This window comes from Emericellopsis cladophorae, assembly GCF_022114955.1.
Source record: "Emericellopsis cladophorae strain MUM 19.33 chromosome Unknown NODE_18_length_329999_cov_121_726099, whole genome shotgun sequence".
Lineage (NCBI taxonomy): Eukaryota > Fungi > Ascomycota > Sordariomycetes > Hypocreales > Bionectriaceae > Emericellopsis > Emericellopsis cladophorae.
Genome location: NW_026250943.1, coordinates 295,028 through 313,331, shown reverse-complemented (window position 1 = coordinate 313,331; position 18,304 = coordinate 295,028). Strand labels below are relative to the sequence as shown.

Sequence of the window (18,304 nt, the reverse complement as noted above, 5' to 3'; positions counted from 1 at the left end):
ACGAAGATTGATAGGTTCACAGATTGAATTAATCGCATTCCACATATAGACCGCGACATTGACGGCCTCGAACACAGTATATACCATACAAGCCATTAGTCTAGCAGTGGCTCAAGCATTATCCACATCCATTCCTGTGGCGATGATATAAAATGCAACCATTGGGGGGGTTTAAGACAAACAACCCATCTTACTTGGCCTTTCCTTTCCCAGTCGCAGCCTTGGCCTTGCCGTTGCCCTTCTTGGGCTTGTCGACATCGTCCTCATCATCTGCGGCCTTCGTGGCCTTCTTTGCTGGTTTCTTCGCCGGCTTCTTCTTGGGAGCTTTGATCAGCTTGTCCTTCTTCAAGTCAATCTCCTCGTCTTCTTCTTCGGCCGGCTCCGCAAGCTGAGCATCATCTTCCTCCTCAATTGCCTCCTCCAGGTCAGGGGCGTCCTTAGCCTGCTGCTTCGGGGCAGTGACGTTGCTTGCTTTCAGGAACGGAATAGGATGGCTTGCGGCGTTGTAACTGTGTTTTGTTAGCACGTTGCCCTGCATGATGGGAAAATGTCGAATCACTTACATCCTTGTAAAAGCAGCCTTAGTCTTAGTCTCGATGTTCACACCCTCTTCGGCCATGTAGCCGACGCCGAGCTCCTGGATGGCATCGAAATCATCGCGTGTGAGGTAATAGCTATCCATAAGCTCGATGGCTTCTGGAATGGCTTCACTGCCAAAGAGCTGGAGCTTCTTGACGAGTTGGTTCCACAGCACAGGCATGTACTCCTGACGAATCTCATTATGATCGCCGGAAGACTTGAGGCGCATGTGAGAGTGTATCTCGCGAGTGAACCGTCCGAGCTTGCCTGTCTTGCTGTTGTTGCCAAGCCAGGAGGTGAAGTTGGAGCCCATCAACATTCCAGACACGTAGCTGGCAGGTCTGACAGTGCTGAAGACGGCGTGTGTAGGCATCAGAGACCATTGCTGTTGAGGACCGTGAATCATCCTATCGACCAGGTCACCATCACTGATGCTCTCAGCGGCCGCATCGTATAGCTCCAACGCCTTGAGACGCTCTTCGCGTTGCGTGTATCCCTTATTGTTCAACAGCACTGGCTTTGTGCGGAGATAGTTCTCTTGGATCATCAGGTAGCTGAACTCGTGGTCGTTGAAATAGAGCTCAATCTTGTCGTTCAGGGTCGCCTTGCTGGATTCTGCAAACAAGCCTCCACCCAGCATTTTCTGACAAATGTCCCATGGTTTGAGAACAACGTGCTTCTCCCATGCCTTGGACATCTTTTTGGATTGATCATAGTCCATACTCGTCTGATCAAGCTTGGCGGTCGAGACCATGTTGATGATTTGTCGGATATCCTTGTTGCTCCCCTCGATAAGAGCGTCGATGACAGGCACGGGTAGTTTCAGGCCTTCCCTGAGACAGATTGTCATGATGCGAGAACGAACTTGTTCAGTGGTAGGGCGGTTGAAGCGAATGTCAAAAGCCACATGGTCGAACGGCTTCATCTTGGGCAACTTGCGCTCGTTGCAAATGAGGATTAGGGGCACTTCGGTCTTGCGGCAGAACTTTGCCAGGGCGCCGACGCCACCTCTGTCACCTGCGGACATGCCATCAACCTCGTCCATGATGAGGACAATGTGCTTCTTGGCGGTATCTACGCTCTTGCCCGTGCCAGCAAAGAATCCCAGCAGCGAGGTGTTGTTCATGACATCGCTCACGCCGTTTTCGACGAGCTTCTTGCTGCGCGTGTCACTGGCGTTGCTCTCGAGCACATCATAGCCCGCGAGCTTTGCAGCCAGATGTGCCGCGGTGGTTTTGCCGATACCTGGTGGCCCCGACAGAATTAAGGCGCGCTCGCCACCCAGCCCGTCAGCCCCCCTTTTCTTGAAGTCGTACTTCTTCGATTTCTGCCAGTTGTTGAGCCAGCTTTGTATCTTCTCCACGTTGCCCTTGTTGCCGCAGATGTGGCTGAGTTGTGTTGGTGCATATTTGGATGTGAGAAGCTGGGTCGTGGAGTCGACTGTACCTTTGGGCTTCGGCGCGCCCCTGGCCTCAGCTTCCTTATCTGCTTTGGCCGCTGCTGCCTTCTTTGCCTTTTCCTCTTTTTCCATCTCCGCAGCTTGCAACTTGATCTTTTCCTCGTCCGCTTTCTTCTTCTCGGCGGCCTTGGCTGCGCCCTTTCCTGAACCGCCGCTGGCGGGCAGTTTCCTGATGAGGTCGAAGAGTCCATTCTCGTCAATCGTTTTGATGCCCTGCGCCTTGATCTTGGCCAGCTTACTGGGGCCCGCATCTTGACCAAGGACTACGAAACTGGTCTTGCTGCTCGGTGTTGTTGTCACCTTGCCACCATATTTCTTGACAAGCGCTTGGGCGTCTTCACGGGTAATTTGCTGCAAGACACCAGTAAAAACAAACGTCAGGCCGATCAGGCAATCCTCCTCGCCCTCCGGCATCTCGTCTAACGGTGCTGAAGGAGCTGACGCGGAGTTGCCGCCTCCAGCCTTTGATTTGCGCCAGTCGAATTTGGCCCCGTCCTGGGGTGGTGGTGTCGGAGCTCGGACCGTAGCAACGCTGTTAATGATGCTCTGGTATTCGGGGTCCTCGGGGTCCGCAGCCTTTTGCGTCCTCGGAGCTCTGGGTTTGGCTGCTTTCTTTGGAGGGGCCTCCTCTTCCTCTTCCTCGTCGTCTTCGGGAGATTTGCGCTTCTTTGCGCTTGCCGCATTTTTAGCATCTTCCGCTTTGTTCTTACTTCCCGCTGGCCGACCTCTCGCGCGTTTGGGCTGTGGTATGTCTTCCTCTTCCGATTCGGCTTCCTCGTAATCGTCCGTCTTGCGTTTGCTGCGACCCTTAGCATCCGCTGCAAAGATATCGTCGTCCTCATCGTCCTCTTGGACGGCGTAAGCGTCCTTATCGTCGTCCGATTCTATCTTCGTGTAGCTTTTGGTGTTTCGCTTCTTCGTGGGAGTCTCGTTCTTCGCAGGCACTGGTGCCTTCGGGGCAGCCGGTTTGCCTCGTGGGCTCGCCCGGACGGGAACCTCAGTAGTCTTCTTGGCTGGTTCGGGGCGGGCTGTTTTGTTGCCCTTGCTGGACGCGAAGTAGGCATCTGCAGATATCGCCGTGCCTTTGGGTTCGGCATCACTGGCCTGATATTTAGCGGTGGCCACAAAACAAATCAACGCATATAACCACATACACTGCCTTCTTCTTGGGCGCGGGTTTCGCGGCGGGTTTCACCCTTGAGAAAGGTCAGTGAAGCAACATGATGATCACTCTGGAGTGCATCTTACTCGGCAACATCATCCTCATCACTGTCCTCAACAACTTTGCGTCCCCCTGTGATTTGAGTCAGCGTTCGCAATCAATTTGAAAGCCATTTCACTGACTGCTCCGTTTTTTGGTCCCAGCATCGTTCTTGGGAGCTGGTCTATCTGGCGGGAGGGCAGCACCACCCTTTGGCCCAAAGAAGGAACGGATATCAGGCATTTTGTCGGATAAAATGGGCAGCCGAAGACCAACACAAGAATTGGGCCCAAGCAGTATTTGTACAGCCAAGAATGTGTCGCGCGAGACCTTCTGTATAGCCAGGCAGAGGTGGCAGCCTAAGGTGCACGCACGTCAAGACTCGAAAGTGACGGCACCATCCCGAAATCTGACGACCAGAGCAACGCGAACGTGACGCGAAGAAGTGGGACAGCCTTAAGTGCCTTGAGAAGCGGCAGGCGCAGGGGATCGTTGGCAGCCTGACCAGTCAGGCGCCAGGAAAGTGCTGCTCCACCCTGTTGCTTTCAGGTTTACAGAATTTCTGGAGCTCATCAACGACGACGACGACGACGACAAGCGTTCATGGGTATCCAATTCCATAATAACCCAGCACAATGAAACCTGCGCACTCTTCGACACTGGTCGGCGCTCTTCGGAGCTTGTCGCTGGGCAATGCGCCGGCCCTTCAGACTGCCCGAGCGACACCGACACGAGCACTCGACGCTGCACGACGCCTCCAGAATGCCCGAGCCTTCTCGACAACCACCCCAGCCATGGGCACCTGGCTCGAGCCCAAACTCAATCGCAAGGACAAGATGGCCAAGGGCCGACCCCGTGTGGCCACCGGCGGCTCGGCCAAGGGCACGACCGTGATGTGGGGAGACTACGGACTGCGTATGATCGACCACCACCGACGCATCAGCGCAAAGTCGCTCCAGACGGCGGAAAGCACCATCAAGGCACGTCTGCGTGGTGAGAAGTACAGGCTGTACAAGCGGAAGAACTGCAACATTGGCGTGTTCGTCAGTGGCAACGACGTGAGTTTGGGGTTGTCCAAGGGCTACTTGTTATGAACAGTGCACTGACGAGATCAAAAGATGCGTATGGGTAAGGGTAAGGGTTCTTTCGACCACTGGGCTGCGCGAATTGCCGTCAGCCAAATCGTGTTCGAGATTCGAGGCAAGATTCACGAGGCCATTGTGCGAGACGCCTTCCGCCTGGCCGGCAACAAGCTACCGGGGCAGTGGGCGTTTGCGAAGAAGGGGGATGCGCCCATTGTCGGCATCACACCGCTGGACAATGGCCTCACATTGGAGGAGTTGAAGGCTCCGAGGAGACACATCGCCCCCCAGGAAATGCTGGAGGCGTCGTCGCCGACTTCGATCACGCAGCCGGGGAGCAAGACGGAGTCGCAACCAAAGCCATGAGGGCTTGTACGATGTAGCAGTGTATATTACGGGCGTTGCCTGTGTATAAAATTATTTGAACCAAATTTTGGTCCCCCTTGAATGCTCGAGCGGGTGGTAGTCAGTAGGCGGTTCCAAGTACTGTCAACTGCGTACTTTTTCAGAAAGCAGGTTGCATCCATGATCTTTCTAGCGCAAGTACATTCAAATTTTATTGCAACGTAAGATAAGTGCAACGTACATTCTCTGAGGAATGCCTCAAGCGAGCCTCAGCGAGCTGACCAACCCTGAAGGCCCGTGCACACCGGCAGGGAAGACCCACTTTACAGGCAGGATCAGCCCGTCAACCACTTTACGCGCCAGACGCGTCTCCCCCAAAACTTCACTTTCCACTGCAGCTCCTGCACCCAAATCTCGAGCTGAATCCCGACCGCAAACATGGCCCTCATTGTCGACAAGCACCGTCCACGCTCCCTCGAAGCCCTCACATACCACCCCGAGCTCTCCGATCGGTTGCAGTCCCTTGTACATTTCGGGCCCTGCCCTTCTGCCGCTGGGCATGACTGCAGAAGCTGACAAGTCTCGCCAGGCACAAAGCGGCGACTTCCCGCACCTCCTCGTCTACGGCCCGTCGGGCGCGGGGAAGAAGACGCGCATCGTTGCCACGCTCAAGGAGCTGTACGGGCCGGGCGTGGAGAAGATCAAGATCGACGCGCGGGTGTTCCAGACGACGAGCAACCGCAAGCTCGAGTTCAACATTGTGGCGTCCAACTACCACCTCGAGATCACGCCCTCGGACGTGGGCAACTATGACCGTGTCGTCGTGCAGGACTTGCTCAAGGAGGTGGCGCAGACGCAGCAGGTGGACCAGTCGGCGCGGCAAAAGTTCAAGGTGGTGGTGATCAACGAGGCGGACCACCTCACGCGCGACGCGCAGGCGGCGCTGCGCCGGACCATGGAGAAGTACTCGCCCAACTTGCGGCTGATCCTGCTGGCGAATTCGACGGCCAATATCATTGCGCCGATTCGTTCGAGGACGCTGCTGGTCCGGGTGGCGGCGCCGACGCACGATGAGATTTGCGACGTGCTGGCTGTTTCGGCCAAGAAGCTCGGCTGGCCCGTGGTGACGGAGCTGAATATGCGGATCGCCAGGGAGAGTGGGAGGAATCTACGAAGAGCGCTGCTCATGTACGAGGCTGTGCACGCGCAAAAGTGAGTATCTCGCGTCCTTGTCACGTTGTCCTGTGGAGTGCGCGCGTGCTGACATCTGTGCTCTAGTGAGAAAGTGACAGAGAAAACACCAATTCCTCCGGCTGACTGGGAGGCGCTCATAGGGCAGGTCGCCAGGGAGATCATCGAGGAGCACTCGCCCGCGCGCATCATGCAAGTCCGGTCGAAGCTGTACGAACTCCTGACACACTGCATACCGGCGACGACAATCCTCAAAACCCTGACGTTCAAGCTGCTGCCGATGGTTGACGACGCGCTCAAGGGCGAGGTAATACAGTGGTCGGCGTTCTACGAGCACAGGATCAAGACGGGGACCAAGGTGATTTTCCACTTGGAGGCATTTGTGGCCAAGTTTATGAGGGTGTACGAGATGTACCTGATGAGCATGGACATGTGAGCGGCGGTTGTCATCATCAATGGAGGACTGGCGTATGGCGTGTGGGACGAGGTCTGCATTAGCTCGCTCTGGGGCAACGTCAACAGCCCCTGATGAGCTGGCGACGTACTGCCAAGGGTTCATCCCAATTTAGAGTTACAGCATTAGACTCATCGGTCGTAGCAGGGTTTGATCAAGTGTGCATCAGGCAGAACGATGAATCCACAGGATCGGAGGGCATCGACCAGTTGTGAGGCCCAAGCCAGAACGATGTCATGAGTGAGTGCCGATCTCCCCAAATGCGGGGGACTGAGGGGAAGCCCAGCGTGAGTTGGGGGTGGCCGGTGAATAACTGGCATCGCGATGACTACGTAGGTTGTTTCGTAAAGTGCCGTTTGAGTGCGTATAGGCATGGAGACACTTTCTTCTGGAACGTAATTGTTCTTGATGGCTGCGCATTGCATACTGCACATTGCATACAGAATTACAGATGAATGTCCGGCGGGGGCAACTGATGTGACGTTCATACATGAACCTCAGGCCAGCTCTACTGCGCCTGGCCACATTCGTTGCATAAGCGCAGAAATGAGAGAAACTGGTTAGAGGAACCTGACGCCGGCTGAGGTCATATCTGCGGGATGAATTGAAGGCAATGCAAGTTGTGATGAAGATGGTGGTTGAGGAGTGGGGCCCATCAGCCCGGCTGGCTGGTGGCATCGTCCCTAGCTTCCACACGTCCGTCCATTCGTTCGGCGCAGGACCCTTGCGTTGCGTTGAGCGGAACTCCGTATAACGAATATGGCCCAGATGGCAGAAAGCAGCTCATAGTCAAGATTGATTAGGCTGTGTGGCCGCACGGATGGTTTTGCGTGAATTAAACGAGGTGCCCTCGGTGGAAAGAGACTGGAGTGACGGCTAACCTTCAGCCGAGCATGGCTTCGGCTACCACGTCTGGGCACTGGCTGCTCGGGGCAACGGATGCACTGGCCCTGGGGGAAAGGACACCCTCCAGTCCGTTGCTTGGCTGGGCCGCTGGTGTCCATGTCGGCACGCATACCGGGAGTCAGGCCTGGCCTCAGCACCGAGAGTTTCCAGCGCCCTCGTTGCCATTGGGGTCCAGTCCCCTCCTGACGCAATGCCTGGTCTGGGGATAGACTGGACCCCTCCATCTCATCAGTGATCGTCCATCGCTGCGCACGAGACTGGACAATTGGACGCTTCCATAAGAACGCGCCGATGCCCTGTCTCGCGACCATCCCCTCCATGTCCTCCTCCAGTCGCTCTTGCCATTGTCACATCCATTGACATTCCATTTTCCTCTCATCCAGGCACAGCTTGACATCCGTCCTCTTCAACTTCTACGACGAACCTATTTAAACACTCCAATCCTACCGACTGACCTCATCCCCAGAGTCAGTACAGTCTTGCGGAATAGCTCTCGCCCGCCAGCCTGTCGCATTCCAGCTATTACGCACGACCGGCCCGGAGTTGAATCGAGAGCGTCCCCGCTACCCCGCATCGGCACCCTGAGCTGCCCTGGAAGGGAACCAGTTCCAGCGCTGTTCTATCCGTACTGCCGCAATAATATTTCCAGTGCCCCGCGGCAGCTGCCCGTGAGACCTTCACTGAGGGAACTGAGTGAGATTCGACACAGACAACCACCAACATACACACACCACAGCCATGGCGGAAGCTATACAAAGCCACCCCAAGGTCGTCGCCGAGGCGCACGGCGTAGACACATTCCGTAAGCCCGACCAGTGTGCCCTAAAAAGCATGAGGCGCAACCGGCAACTTGCTAACCACGGCTCTGCCTGTCACAGATCCTCCCGAGAAGATGCTCGCCAGTAAGAGCTCCCTCCCTTCGCCGTCGCGAGGTACCTGGCCTGAAGACTGACCGTCCGCGCACAGACCACCCCAGCAAGCCTCATCTGGCCAACATTGAGGAGTACCAGAAGCTCTATGAAGAGTCCATCACGGATCCCACCTCCTTCTGGGGTCGCCAGGCGCGCCAGATGCTGTCATGGCAGCGCGACTTCCAGACTGTCCAAAGTGGCTCCCTCGCCAACGGCGACGTATCCTGGTTTACCGAGGGCCAGCTCAACGCATGCTACAACTTGGTCGACCGCCACGCGCACAAGGACCCGGACCGCGTCGCCATCATCTACGAGGCCGACGAGCCCGGTGACGGCCGCGAGCTGACCTATGCTGAGCTCCTGCGCCAGGTCTCCAAGACCTCGTGGGTCCTCAAGCAGATGGGCGTGCGCAAGGGCGACACCGTCGCCATCTACCTGCCCATGATCCCCGAGGCCCTGATCGCCATCCTCGCCTGTATCCGCATCGGCGCCGTCCACTCGGTTGTCTTCGCCGGCTTCTCCGCCGACTCGCTGCGCGACCGCGTCGTCGACGGCCAGTCCAAGGTCGTCATCACCACCGACGAGGGCAAGCGCGGCGGCAAGCTCATTGGCACAAAGAAGATTGTCGACGACGCCCTCAAGCAGTGCCCCGACGTCACCCACTGCCTCGTCTACAAGCGCACCGGCGCCGAGATCCCCTGGACCGAGGGTCGCGACTGGTGGTGGCACGACGAGGTCGACAAGTGGCCCGCCTACTACCCCCCCGAGACCGTCAACGCCGAGGATCCCCTCTTCCTCCTCTACACCTCGGGCTCGACGGGCAAGCCCAAGGGCGTCATGCACACCACCGCCGGCTACCTGCTCGGCGCCGCCATGACGGGCAAGTACGTCTTTGACCTGCACGACGGCGACCGCTACTTCTGCGGCGGTGACGTGGGCTGGATCACCGGCCACACGTACGTCGTCTACGCGCCCCTCCTCCTCGGCGTCACCACCGTCGTCTTCGAGGGCACCCCTGCCTACCCCAACTTCTCCCGGTATTGGGACATTATCGACAAGCACAAGGTGACCCAGTTCTACGTGGCGCCCACAGCGCTGCGTCTCCTCAAGCGGGCCGGCGACGAACACGTCAAGGCGGAGATGAAGCACCTGCGCGTCCTGGGCTCCGTCGGCGAGCCCATCGCCGCCGAGATCTGGAAGTGGTACTTTGAGGTTGTCGGACGTGAGAAGGCTCACGTTGTCGATGTAGGCTGCTTGACCACCACCGTACGAGGAACATGATTGCTGACGAGTCGCAGACGTACTGGCAGACAGAGACGGGGTCCAACGTCATCACACCCCTGGCGGGCGTGACGCCGACCAAGCCCGGGAGCGCCTCGATGCCCTTCTTTGGCATCGAGCCCGCCATTGTCGACCCCGTGTCCGGCGAGGAGATCAAGGGCAACGACGTCGAGGGCGTCCTTGCCTTCAAGCAGCCGTGGCCGAGCATGGCCCGCACCGTGTACGGCTCGCACAAGCGATACATGGACACGTACCTGAACGTATACAAGGGATACTATGTGAGTGGTTGGATTCTGCAAGCTTCGGGGCGTTGCGCTGCTGACACATTTCCTAGTTCACGGGTGACGGCGCCGGTCGTGACCACGAAGGCTTCTACTGGATCCGCGGTCGCGTGGACGACGTGATCAACGTGAGCGGCCACCGCCTGTCGACAGCCGAGATCGAGGCAGCCCTCATCGAGCATCACGGCATCGCCGAGGCGGCGGTGGTCGGCGTCGCGGACGAGCTGACGGGCCAGTCCATCAGCGCCTTTGTCGCGCTCAAGGACGGGCACGAGACGAGCGAGCAGCTGCGCAAGGAGTTTGTGCTGCAGGTACGCAAGAGCATCGGTCCGTTCGCGGCGCCCAAGACGGTGTACATTGTGCCGGACCTGCCCAAGACGCGGAGTGGCAAGATTATGCGGCGCATCCTGCGCAAGATCTTGGCGGGCGAGGAGGATCAGCTGGGCGACATTACAACAGTAAGTGCAGTTTTCATCTACCACGCGGGTACGAATGGGGGCGCTAATCAGTGGCAGCTCTCGGATCCCTCCATTGTCGAGAAGATTATCAATACCGTGCATGCGTCAAAGAAGGCTTGATGGGTGACAGGGAGGTGAATACTGCCAAGAGAAGAGCGGGCGGGGAGAGGGAGCGCCGTAACAGCAGCAACTGGATGAGTGATCTGCTGCACTTTGGAATAACTGGACCGAATAGTCGTGTTATTAGCCTTGTTAATTCGTACTTTACCGTTTCGTACGTTGTCGGCGCTTCATCTAAACATCTTCACTGACGGTACTATGCACGTACGTATAGATACGTTTTGTAAGCCACGTCGGCAGATGCCACCAGCCACATTGGACGCGTGGCAGGCCAAGACCTTCTCCACCGAGAAAGGCTGGGCATATACAAATTCAGCCAAGCTTCACTGTGTACTCCTTAATCAATCAGTCAATCAACCGTACGACAACCCCCCCTTCTCAAGTTCGGGGTTCTCACATCAGCCAGGTGCATGTGTCGTCGTCATCAAGGCCGAGGCCAGCAGCCAGGTGGGGGGGTTGGTGACCGTGGCCGTTGGATGGGATAGGTCCGAGACTCCTCATAGACCCTTCTTGGCAGAGTCATGGACCTGTTCCTTTGCGCGCACAATTCGTCTTGTTTGGTGATTCCAGCACAGCCGTGGAGCCGCTGGGTTGGACTGGACTAAATATAATATCAATAGGCGCCAGTGGCTGTGCTGTGCGTAGGGTGCTGGGGGAGTACGCGGACAGGCTGCAAGGCCTGATCTGACGTGCGACACGTCTTGTTTGAGGGGCGACCAGACCAGCAGCTCCAGTACGGTCTGGCACGGCAGAGACAGGACGACATGGAATTCAAAGGCGAATGTATGTATTTGCCCCTATTATTGTTACCTATCCATGAATGCAATTCAGTTTAGCATCCAACGTGGGCGGGTGACAGAAATAGCCCCTCACTCCGAGGGGGGGGGTCCGCTGCTAGCTGGCCTACCTTACCTTAGTAACTGGCCACGCCTCCTGCACCATCGGTCTGTAACAATCAGTGCTTTCTGTGACTGGCCTCATCGAGGACGCCTTCGACTGTGTTGCTCGTTGGCAACGTGAACCGCGCAGACACGCCAAGCAGACCCTGAAGGTTTCATGCTTCAGGTCTGCTCATGGAAATCCCATACGGCACCAAGCAGATCAACGACAAGCCCATCCATCTCACTGCAGACCCGCTGTGCCGATTATTGTGTCGCCATCTTGCCCACACTACTCCGTAGCGTGGGCCCTTGTGGCGTACGTCCGCGTCCGCTTCGACGGCAGAGCGACACTCCGGGTCGATTGCGCTGCGCCAACCTTCTTGCCCTCCCATAGCACCGAAACCCGCCTGTTCCTTCTACATCGAACAACCTTATTATTTGACGTGTTTTTTTTTTGTTTTTTTTGGAATACCTTACCTTATTCTATTCCCTTGAGCCGACCCGTGCAATCGTGCCTTCCTTGGTGCTCGTCGAACAGTATACACACTACTCGAGTCCGCCGCTTCCCTGGGTACTCAGTTAGCTTCATTCGGAATCCACAGACGCATGGCCGAGTTGCAATAGCATCCATTCCTCTAGCCGTCCTCCGGGACAGAAGCCACTTTCTGGCCCTCGCCAGCCTCTGTCGCTCGAGATGATCAGCTTCCGATCTGTAGCGACGGCTGTTCTCGCTGGCGCGGCCATCTTTTCGTCCTCCACAACGGCCCATTCTACTAAACGCAACGCCGTCAGCGCCGTCTCGATTGTCACACAACCGGTCATCGACACGCCCGCCCACAGGGTACACGCTCACTCTGAATTTGATATCGTCTTCGACCTACGGCAGGATGGTCTGGACCCTGTGCCTATACGCCTGGCCCTCGAGCCAAATCACGACATCCTCCATGACGACTTGACGATAACGAGTCTGGACCCCGACGGCACGGTACGGGAAGTCGAGAGGGTGGACAGAAAATCCCGGAAAGTTTTCAAGGGGCGCGCCTATGCACAGAAACCGACCGGTTGGACACAGGCGGGGTGGGCTAGGATCATTGTGCACCGCGACGGCAAGAAGCCCCTGTTCGAGGGCGCCTTTCGAGTCTTTGGTGTCAGCCACCACATCCAGCAGGACTCAAAGTACCGCAAGGTCAAGCATGAAGAGGACCCAGAGGTTCCGGCGTCCCAAGATGGCGAGGCCCTCATGGTCGTGTATCGCGACTCCGACATTCGACCGTCCGAGTTGAAGCGAGACAGCCTCGCGTCTACCTGTGATTCGGACAATCTGGGGTTCAACACCCGGTACGATCTGGAGAGACGGCAGCTGGAGCAGGAAAGTCCAAACCTCGCCATGATGCCGGCGAAGTCGCTGTTCGGTCGCCAAATCGATAATGTCGGGGACGACATGGGGGCCAACTACTATCCCACCATCGGGTCGACCAGCGGATGCCCAGACACCCGCCAGGTCGCGCTCGTGGGCATTGCCACCGACTGCAGCTACTGGGACGAATTCGATCGCGACCGCGATGAGGTTGAGAAGAACGTCATTGATCTGGTGAACCGAGCCTCTGCCCTATACGAAGACACCTTTAGCATTTCGCTCGCGATTCGGAATCTCACCGTCATCGATCGTCCGTGTTCCCAGTCCGAGTCGGGTTCCGCGCCATGGAACCTCGCCTGCAGCAACAGCGTCACGCTCGGCGACCGACTCAACCTCTTTTCGGGGTGGCGTGGCCAGAATCTCGACAGCAACGCCTACTGGACGCTGCTCACCACCTGCAGTACCGACACCGCCGTCGGGCTCGCTTGGAGAGGGCAGCTCTGCCGGTCTGGCTCGTCCGAGGGCGTCGACGACCAGGGCGGGAACGAGACGGTGGCCGCGACCAACGTCGTCGTCCGGACGGCGCAGGAGTGGCAAATCTTTGCGCACGAGACGGGCCACACGTTTGGCGCCGTCCACGACTGCACCAGTGAGGTCTGCCCCGTCAGCCGCGACTCGCAGTCGTGCTGCCCCTTTAGCTCCAGCACTTGCGATGCCGGGGGCAGCTTCATCATGAACCCGTCGACCAACGAGCAGATTGACGACTTTTCTCCCTGCAGCATCGGCAACATCTGCTCCGGCCTGCTGCGCAACGTCAATGGCGAGTGCCTGACCAACAACCGCAACGTCGGGACCTTCACCGGCAGCCAGTGCGGCAATGGCATCGTCGAGGAAGGCGAGGACTGCGACTGCGGCGGCACCGAAGGCTGCGGCGAGAACAGCTGCTGCAACGGCGAGACGTGCGAGTTCCGAGACGGCGCCGTGTGCGACCCTGTCAACGAGGGCTGCTGCACCGACGAGTGCGCCTTCAAGTCGAGCGGCACCGTGTGTCGCGCGAGCACCGGCGACTGCGACCCGGAGGAGACGTGCTCCGGCGACAGCGGTCTCTGTCCCTCCAACGAGCATCTCAACGACGGCGACTCGTGCGGCGACGGTCTAGAGTGTGCATCCGGCCAGTGCACCAGCCGTGACATGCAGTGCCGCGCCGTTGTGGGCGGGGGTAACCTGGGCAACGACAACATCGAGGCCTGTGGCGGCACCGATAGTTGCATACTGACCTGTCGTGGGGCATCCGACAGCAGTGTATGCAGCATGTACAATACCTATCTCCTCGACGGGACTTCCTGTTCAGGCGACGGCCACTGCAAGAACGGGAGCTGTGAAGGTGCCTCTGTCTGGGGTCGAATCCAGGAGTGGTTCCGCAACAACAAGAACATTGCCATCCCCGTGTGCTGCGTCGTGGGCGGGCTCCTGCTCCTGTGCATCGCCTGCTGCATCTACAGTAGCTGTCGCCGGTGTCAGCGCCGCCGGACCAGGAAGCGTGCCATGGCCAAGCGGCCGCCGCCACCACCGCCAGAGATGGCGGGCGGGAACAGCACGCCGCCCGTGGGAGGGTACTGGCAGCCGGAGAACCGGAACGACCGCTTTCCCAGCAACCACCACGACCCGACGAGCCAGCCCTTCAACCCGAACCACTACGGCACGCACGACGGGCACATTTACGAGGACAACACCAACAGTCCGTTGCAGAATCGGCAAATGAGCCACGACAACAATTATGAGATGGGGCGATGGCAGCGGACGGGGAGCACACGGTACGCGTAGACAACTTTTTGTCTTGGATATATGGGAAGCTTGCATTGCATAGTCACGGCGTTTCGTGGCGAAACTTACGGGTCATCATCATGGGTTGTTGGTCCACATCACCAGCATGTTTTTGCTTATTTCTGTAAAGTCATTCCCACAATATCACTCTAGATATACAAGATTCATACTACGTTCGCCCTGCTGCCTCCGTCTCTTGGTCATGATCATCAGACGTATCCTCGTAATACGGAAAGGATCCCGCTCAGGCATCAGTCACCTCCAGGCTTGCTTCCCGGACGATCTCCTAGACGACATCTTCTCGGGTCTGATGGCACGCGAGGGCGCCTCCATCCTACCCTCCGGATCGTGCAGCATGCACATGAACTTGTATCGCTGGCTTGCCACGGACTGCGTGGATGTCAGCCTCATCTTTCTTCTTTGTTCTCTGTGACATCAACTAAAGACGTACATCATCGTTGCCCTGCGCGTGCATGAGCAGTAGCTCGGGCTGATCCAAGGCTCGCATGGCGATATCCTTTTGCTGCGTGGCATAGTACGTGTCCACGGGCAGACTACATAGTACCGGGTTTAGAAAAGTGAAAAAAGCAACAAGGTTTGGGAGGAACGCACACGTCGCCAATGACCATTCGAAACGAACGCGAGTCGACGTCCTCTTGGTTGATGCGGTGGGTGTGATCCTTGCCTCGCGCCTGGAGGTCCATCTCCATTTCCTGGGTCTTTTGCGTGCGCGTTGCCATTTCGGCGGAGGTGGTCCAGGGGATTTGATAACTAAGTTTTTTTTATGGCGGTGCGTGCCTGTGATGGTGCTATATAGTAATTCGTAATGAGCACCTTGATCTGGATGGAGGTGAGGACCGCAATGGTGGGGTGAAAGTGGGAAGCTGCTTGGACTCCAGTCGGACTCGAGACGGGGCGCATGGGGGGCAGCGGGCGGCTGGTGACATACGACGAAAACCCAGGCCCCAGAAACACGGATGAGCCGCTGCGTTTCCTCCTCACCACTAACAGCATAGAGCTCAACTCTTTAATGATTCTTTGAGACACTAGTTGGTGTACAAGATGTTAGATAGCCCCAGCCCTGTCTGTAGGTAAATAAATAAATAAAAAAAAAAAGAACATTCGCTTGCCAAATAATAGCAGCAGCCCGCCTTCCGACCCTCCTCGCAAGATTGATTCCTTGACACCTCGCCGATTGCACCATATGGCATGTGAACAAACACACAAAAGGAAAAGAAAGAATCTCGGTAAAGGGATACTCGCCCCATACCAACCAACCAACCAGTACGCCGCTTACTCAAGGACACCCCATGCCCATACTATGCGTAAAGATTTCGTAACACAAGGCGGCAAGGCCGAACAAATATGGTACCCAAGAATGGTCAATAGCCCCGAGGGAGTCGGGCTTCAAATACAAAGGAACTTTTTTGTCGTCTTTCTTCGTCATCATCGCCGCCAGTTGATAATAGCCAGCTGGTTCTGTTAGTTTGCACACTGGTCCGCAAGGGTCGGTCACTCACTCTGCTATTCGAGCCGTAGGCCAGCTTTTGTCCATTCGCATCCCAACAGAGACAGTGCTCGGCATACTCCTCGTCACTATCCGAGGCAGCCCTGGGGCTCTCCCACCCGGGGTGCGATTTGCGTCGCCACGAAGCTCGTGGGAATGTCGGGCTGGACACCTTCCAGATCAAGACCTGACTCGCCGACGCACCAGCGATGAAAACGCCATCGGGTGTGAATGCAAGTCGCACGATGGGTGAGTTCATGGTTAGGAAGCAGCGCTGTTTGCTCTCGGGCATGCGGACGTTCCATATGAGAATGGCGCAGTCTTCGCCTCCGGTGGCAATCAGTCGCTCGTTATCTGAATTCGCGGGCCCCGTCAATGGCTGCCATTCCATCGAGGTAATGGCACCCTGGTGAGCTTGTATGGACCGACGCCGGCCATTGGTGTCCCAAAGCTAGCAACAAGTCAGCAATACTTCCAGTAACAAGAATCGGCGCACATACGTCTAGAATCCCCGTTTCACTACCAGTGGCCGTCAGCTCAGAGTGCCAGTCGTAGAGCACACTGCGCAAGGCATCGTCGGGCTTCGTTTCGAACTTGCGCACCTGCACAATCTTGTCCTCGGCACAGAACAGTGTGGCGAGGAGGTTGCCTCCGCAAATGATAAACTCGAGATCGCTGATCCAGCTCGCATCCAGCGGTGCCGCGTTGATATCGTGGTCTGGCAGCGTGTAGGACAGCACAGACTGGGACTGCGACGTTCCATTCGGGAAATTCTGGTACACCGTAATAATTGCACCGTTCTCGTCCGGCGATGGTGATATCGCTAGCAGCGCCGTGTTGCTCCTGTTCCATAGAAGCTTGATCACCTGCTCGGCAGCGGAATCAAACGTCTGGAGCATGCCACCGTCGGATGCGCAGATAAGGACCGACGTCTGCCCACCGGATTCGGCGACTAAAGCCACCGAGTTTCCATCACTTGTCCACGCGAGCTGTGGAACGACAGTGCTTAAAGGTGCATCGGGCTCAAGCAGCGACAGGCCATTCGAGGGCACGTGATCGTGGTGAGGCTCGGAGTCTGAGGTCGGCGCACGTGAGACAGACCAGATTCGGGCTAGCGCCCCACTGCCAGCAGCGGCCAATACCGAAGGATCCTTGGGGTTCCACTGGCAATGCAAAAGAGTCGGGGCATTTGCGGCCTGCGCGCCCATGTCGGCGCCCGGTGAGGCAAAGTGGCCAGAGGCCCATCTGTCGTCGGTCAAGCGGATGAACGTCGTGTGCGGCGTGAGTTCCTCGACTTTGTCGTGCTGGGTGCCCTGCTCCGGGCCCTCAGTATGGGGGATCGGGCTTGTCGCTTCTTCCCCTTCCAGTGGTGAAGGGTATGCGTGGTTGTCGTGCTGGTCCTGATCAATGTCCATCGGGTCCGTGCCCGGAGGTGCGTCGTTGGTGCCATTCTCGTATCCATGGCTGAGTCGTGGCCTTTTAATCGGTGACCCATTCTGTAGGTGTGGGTGAGATCGTTTTCGAGGAAATTCAGTTTCCTCTGCTGAAGCGGCGACATGTGTGGTTGAATTCACTGGTGCGTGATCCTGCACGCGGGCGGTCGATACCGATGCCGCATCTGCTGTGGTGGTGGCCGGCGGTGGTGCGAATGGCGTCAGGTTGGTGGTGACTGTCTCAATCGTCGTCGCCGGAACCCCATCATCCTCCACCTTGGCGGGTGGCTGCGCGTTCAAAGGCCCAAAAATGCCGACCTGCAGAGATTCGGCCTCTGCCGTGCGAGCTAGATCATCAGACAACTGGGAGGAAGGGTCAGTCAAATCAAATGTCTGGGAGCGTCTTGGGGTTTTTGCCCTGGGCAGCCCTGGTGCATACCTGGCTGCTCGCGCGTTGGCGCTCGAGTGACTGATAGAGAAGGCCTCTATTGATGACGGAGACGAGCGCGTGGCCCTTGACGTGAGGCGCAAATGAGAATTGGTGGTGTGGCTGCTTGACCTGCCATTCCTTCTGGAACTTGGCAGCAGTCTCGCGGTAATCTACGCACAGACATTAGCAAGTGCTCGGGGGGCCGTGTGTCGGCATGACATACTGCCTTCCAGGAGGTACCTGTGAGCATGATGAGTTAGCCTCGTGAGTTGAGCGGATTGGAGCAAGGTTCTTGTGACTGTGCGACGGCTCGATCATCCACGAGCAATGCCTCGTGAACCGACCAAGGACTAGATGGGTGACAAGTCGCGGCAAGCGGGGGGGAAAGTTGAGAGTGAGTGAATGCTAACCTCCAGATGAGAAAATTGACTCGATCCGAGTCGAGGAACTCTTTGACGGCCATGACTGGCCGCCCCGGCCTACGGTCACGCAGGCAGTGAGTGAGAGAGTGTGGTGGCTGATGATCTGGCGTGTGAGAGCGTGCGTGCGTGCGCCAACCGGTGTTGTGCTGGCTGGGGAGATTTCAGGGCCAGGAGATTTCGAG

The 18,304-nt window shown here is 57.3% G+C and overlaps 7 protein-coding genes across 7 annotated transcripts; 4 read left to right on the top strand and 3 right to left on the bottom strand.

Annotated features, from left to right (window-relative positions):
- Positions 1 to 190: 190 nt before the first annotated feature.
- Positions 191 to 3,482, bottom strand: J7T54_005012 (Replication factor C subunit-like protein; the record flags this gene model as incomplete). Its single annotated transcript, XM_051506060.1, has 5 exons — positions 191 to 509; positions 564 to 3,137; positions 3,193 to 3,234; positions 3,287 to 3,332; positions 3,383 to 3,482. 5 exons carry the CDS (start codon positions 3,480 to 3,482, stop codon positions 191 to 193), a joined length of 3,081 nt encoding a protein of 1,026 aa, XP_051362702.1.
- A 392-nt stretch (positions 3,483 to 3,874) lies between these two features.
- J7T54_005011 (54S ribosomal protein-like protein) lies at positions 3,875 to 4,687 on the top strand (the record flags this gene model as incomplete). The annotated part of the gene is made up of 2 exons (XM_051506059.1): positions 3,875 to 4,297; positions 4,358 to 4,687. The coding sequence occupies 2 exons, from the start codon at positions 3,875 to 3,877 to the stop codon at positions 4,685 to 4,687; spliced, it is 753 nt and encodes a 250-aa protein (XP_051362701.1).
- Positions 4,688 to 5,104: 417 nt separating this feature from the next.
- J7T54_005010 (Replication factor C subunit-like protein) lies at positions 5,105 to 6,293 on the top strand (the record flags this gene model as incomplete). Its single annotated transcript, XM_051506058.1, has 3 exons — positions 5,105 to 5,191; positions 5,256 to 5,878; positions 5,945 to 6,293. 3 exons carry the CDS (start codon positions 5,105 to 5,107, stop codon positions 6,291 to 6,293), a joined length of 1,059 nt encoding a protein of 352 aa, XP_051362700.1.
- A 1,662-nt stretch (positions 6,294 to 7,955) lies between these two features.
- Positions 7,956 to 10,268, top strand: J7T54_005009 (uncharacterized protein; the record flags this gene model as incomplete). The annotated part of the gene is made up of 6 exons (XM_051506057.1): positions 7,956 to 8,019; positions 8,096 to 8,119; positions 8,184 to 9,373; positions 9,427 to 9,687; positions 9,744 to 10,148; positions 10,206 to 10,268. 6 exons carry the CDS (start codon positions 7,956 to 7,958, stop codon positions 10,266 to 10,268), a joined length of 2,007 nt encoding a protein of 668 aa, XP_051362699.1.
- Positions 10,269 to 11,843: 1,575 nt separating this feature from the next.
- Positions 11,844 to 14,330, top strand: J7T54_005008 (Disintegrin and metalloproteinase domain-containing protein B-like protein; the record flags this gene model as incomplete). The annotated part of the gene is made up of 1 exon (XM_051506054.1): positions 11,844 to 14,330. The coding sequence occupies one exon, from the start codon at positions 11,844 to 11,846 to the stop codon at positions 14,328 to 14,330; it is 2,487 nt and encodes an 828-aa protein (XP_051362698.1).
- Positions 14,331 to 14,585: 255 nt separating this feature from the next.
- Positions 14,586 to 15,070, bottom strand: J7T54_005007 (uncharacterized protein; the record flags this gene model as incomplete). The annotated part of the gene is made up of 3 exons (XM_051506053.1): positions 14,586 to 14,720; positions 14,782 to 14,884; positions 14,943 to 15,070. The coding sequence occupies 3 exons, from the start codon at positions 15,068 to 15,070 to the stop codon at positions 14,586 to 14,588; spliced, it is 366 nt and encodes a 121-aa protein (XP_051362697.1).
- Positions 15,071 to 15,776: 706 nt separating this feature from the next.
- Positions 15,777 to 18,163, bottom strand: J7T54_005006 (F-box-like/WD repeat-containing protein TBL1XR1-A-like protein; the record flags this gene model as incomplete). Its single annotated transcript, XM_051506052.1, has 7 exons — positions 15,777 to 15,803; positions 15,851 to 16,288; positions 16,338 to 17,333; positions 17,412 to 17,633; positions 17,710 to 17,870; positions 17,924 to 17,940; positions 18,111 to 18,163. 7 exons carry the CDS (start codon positions 18,161 to 18,163, stop codon positions 15,777 to 15,779), a joined length of 1,914 nt encoding a protein of 637 aa, XP_051362696.1.
- Positions 18,164 to 18,304: the final 141 nt, after the last annotated feature.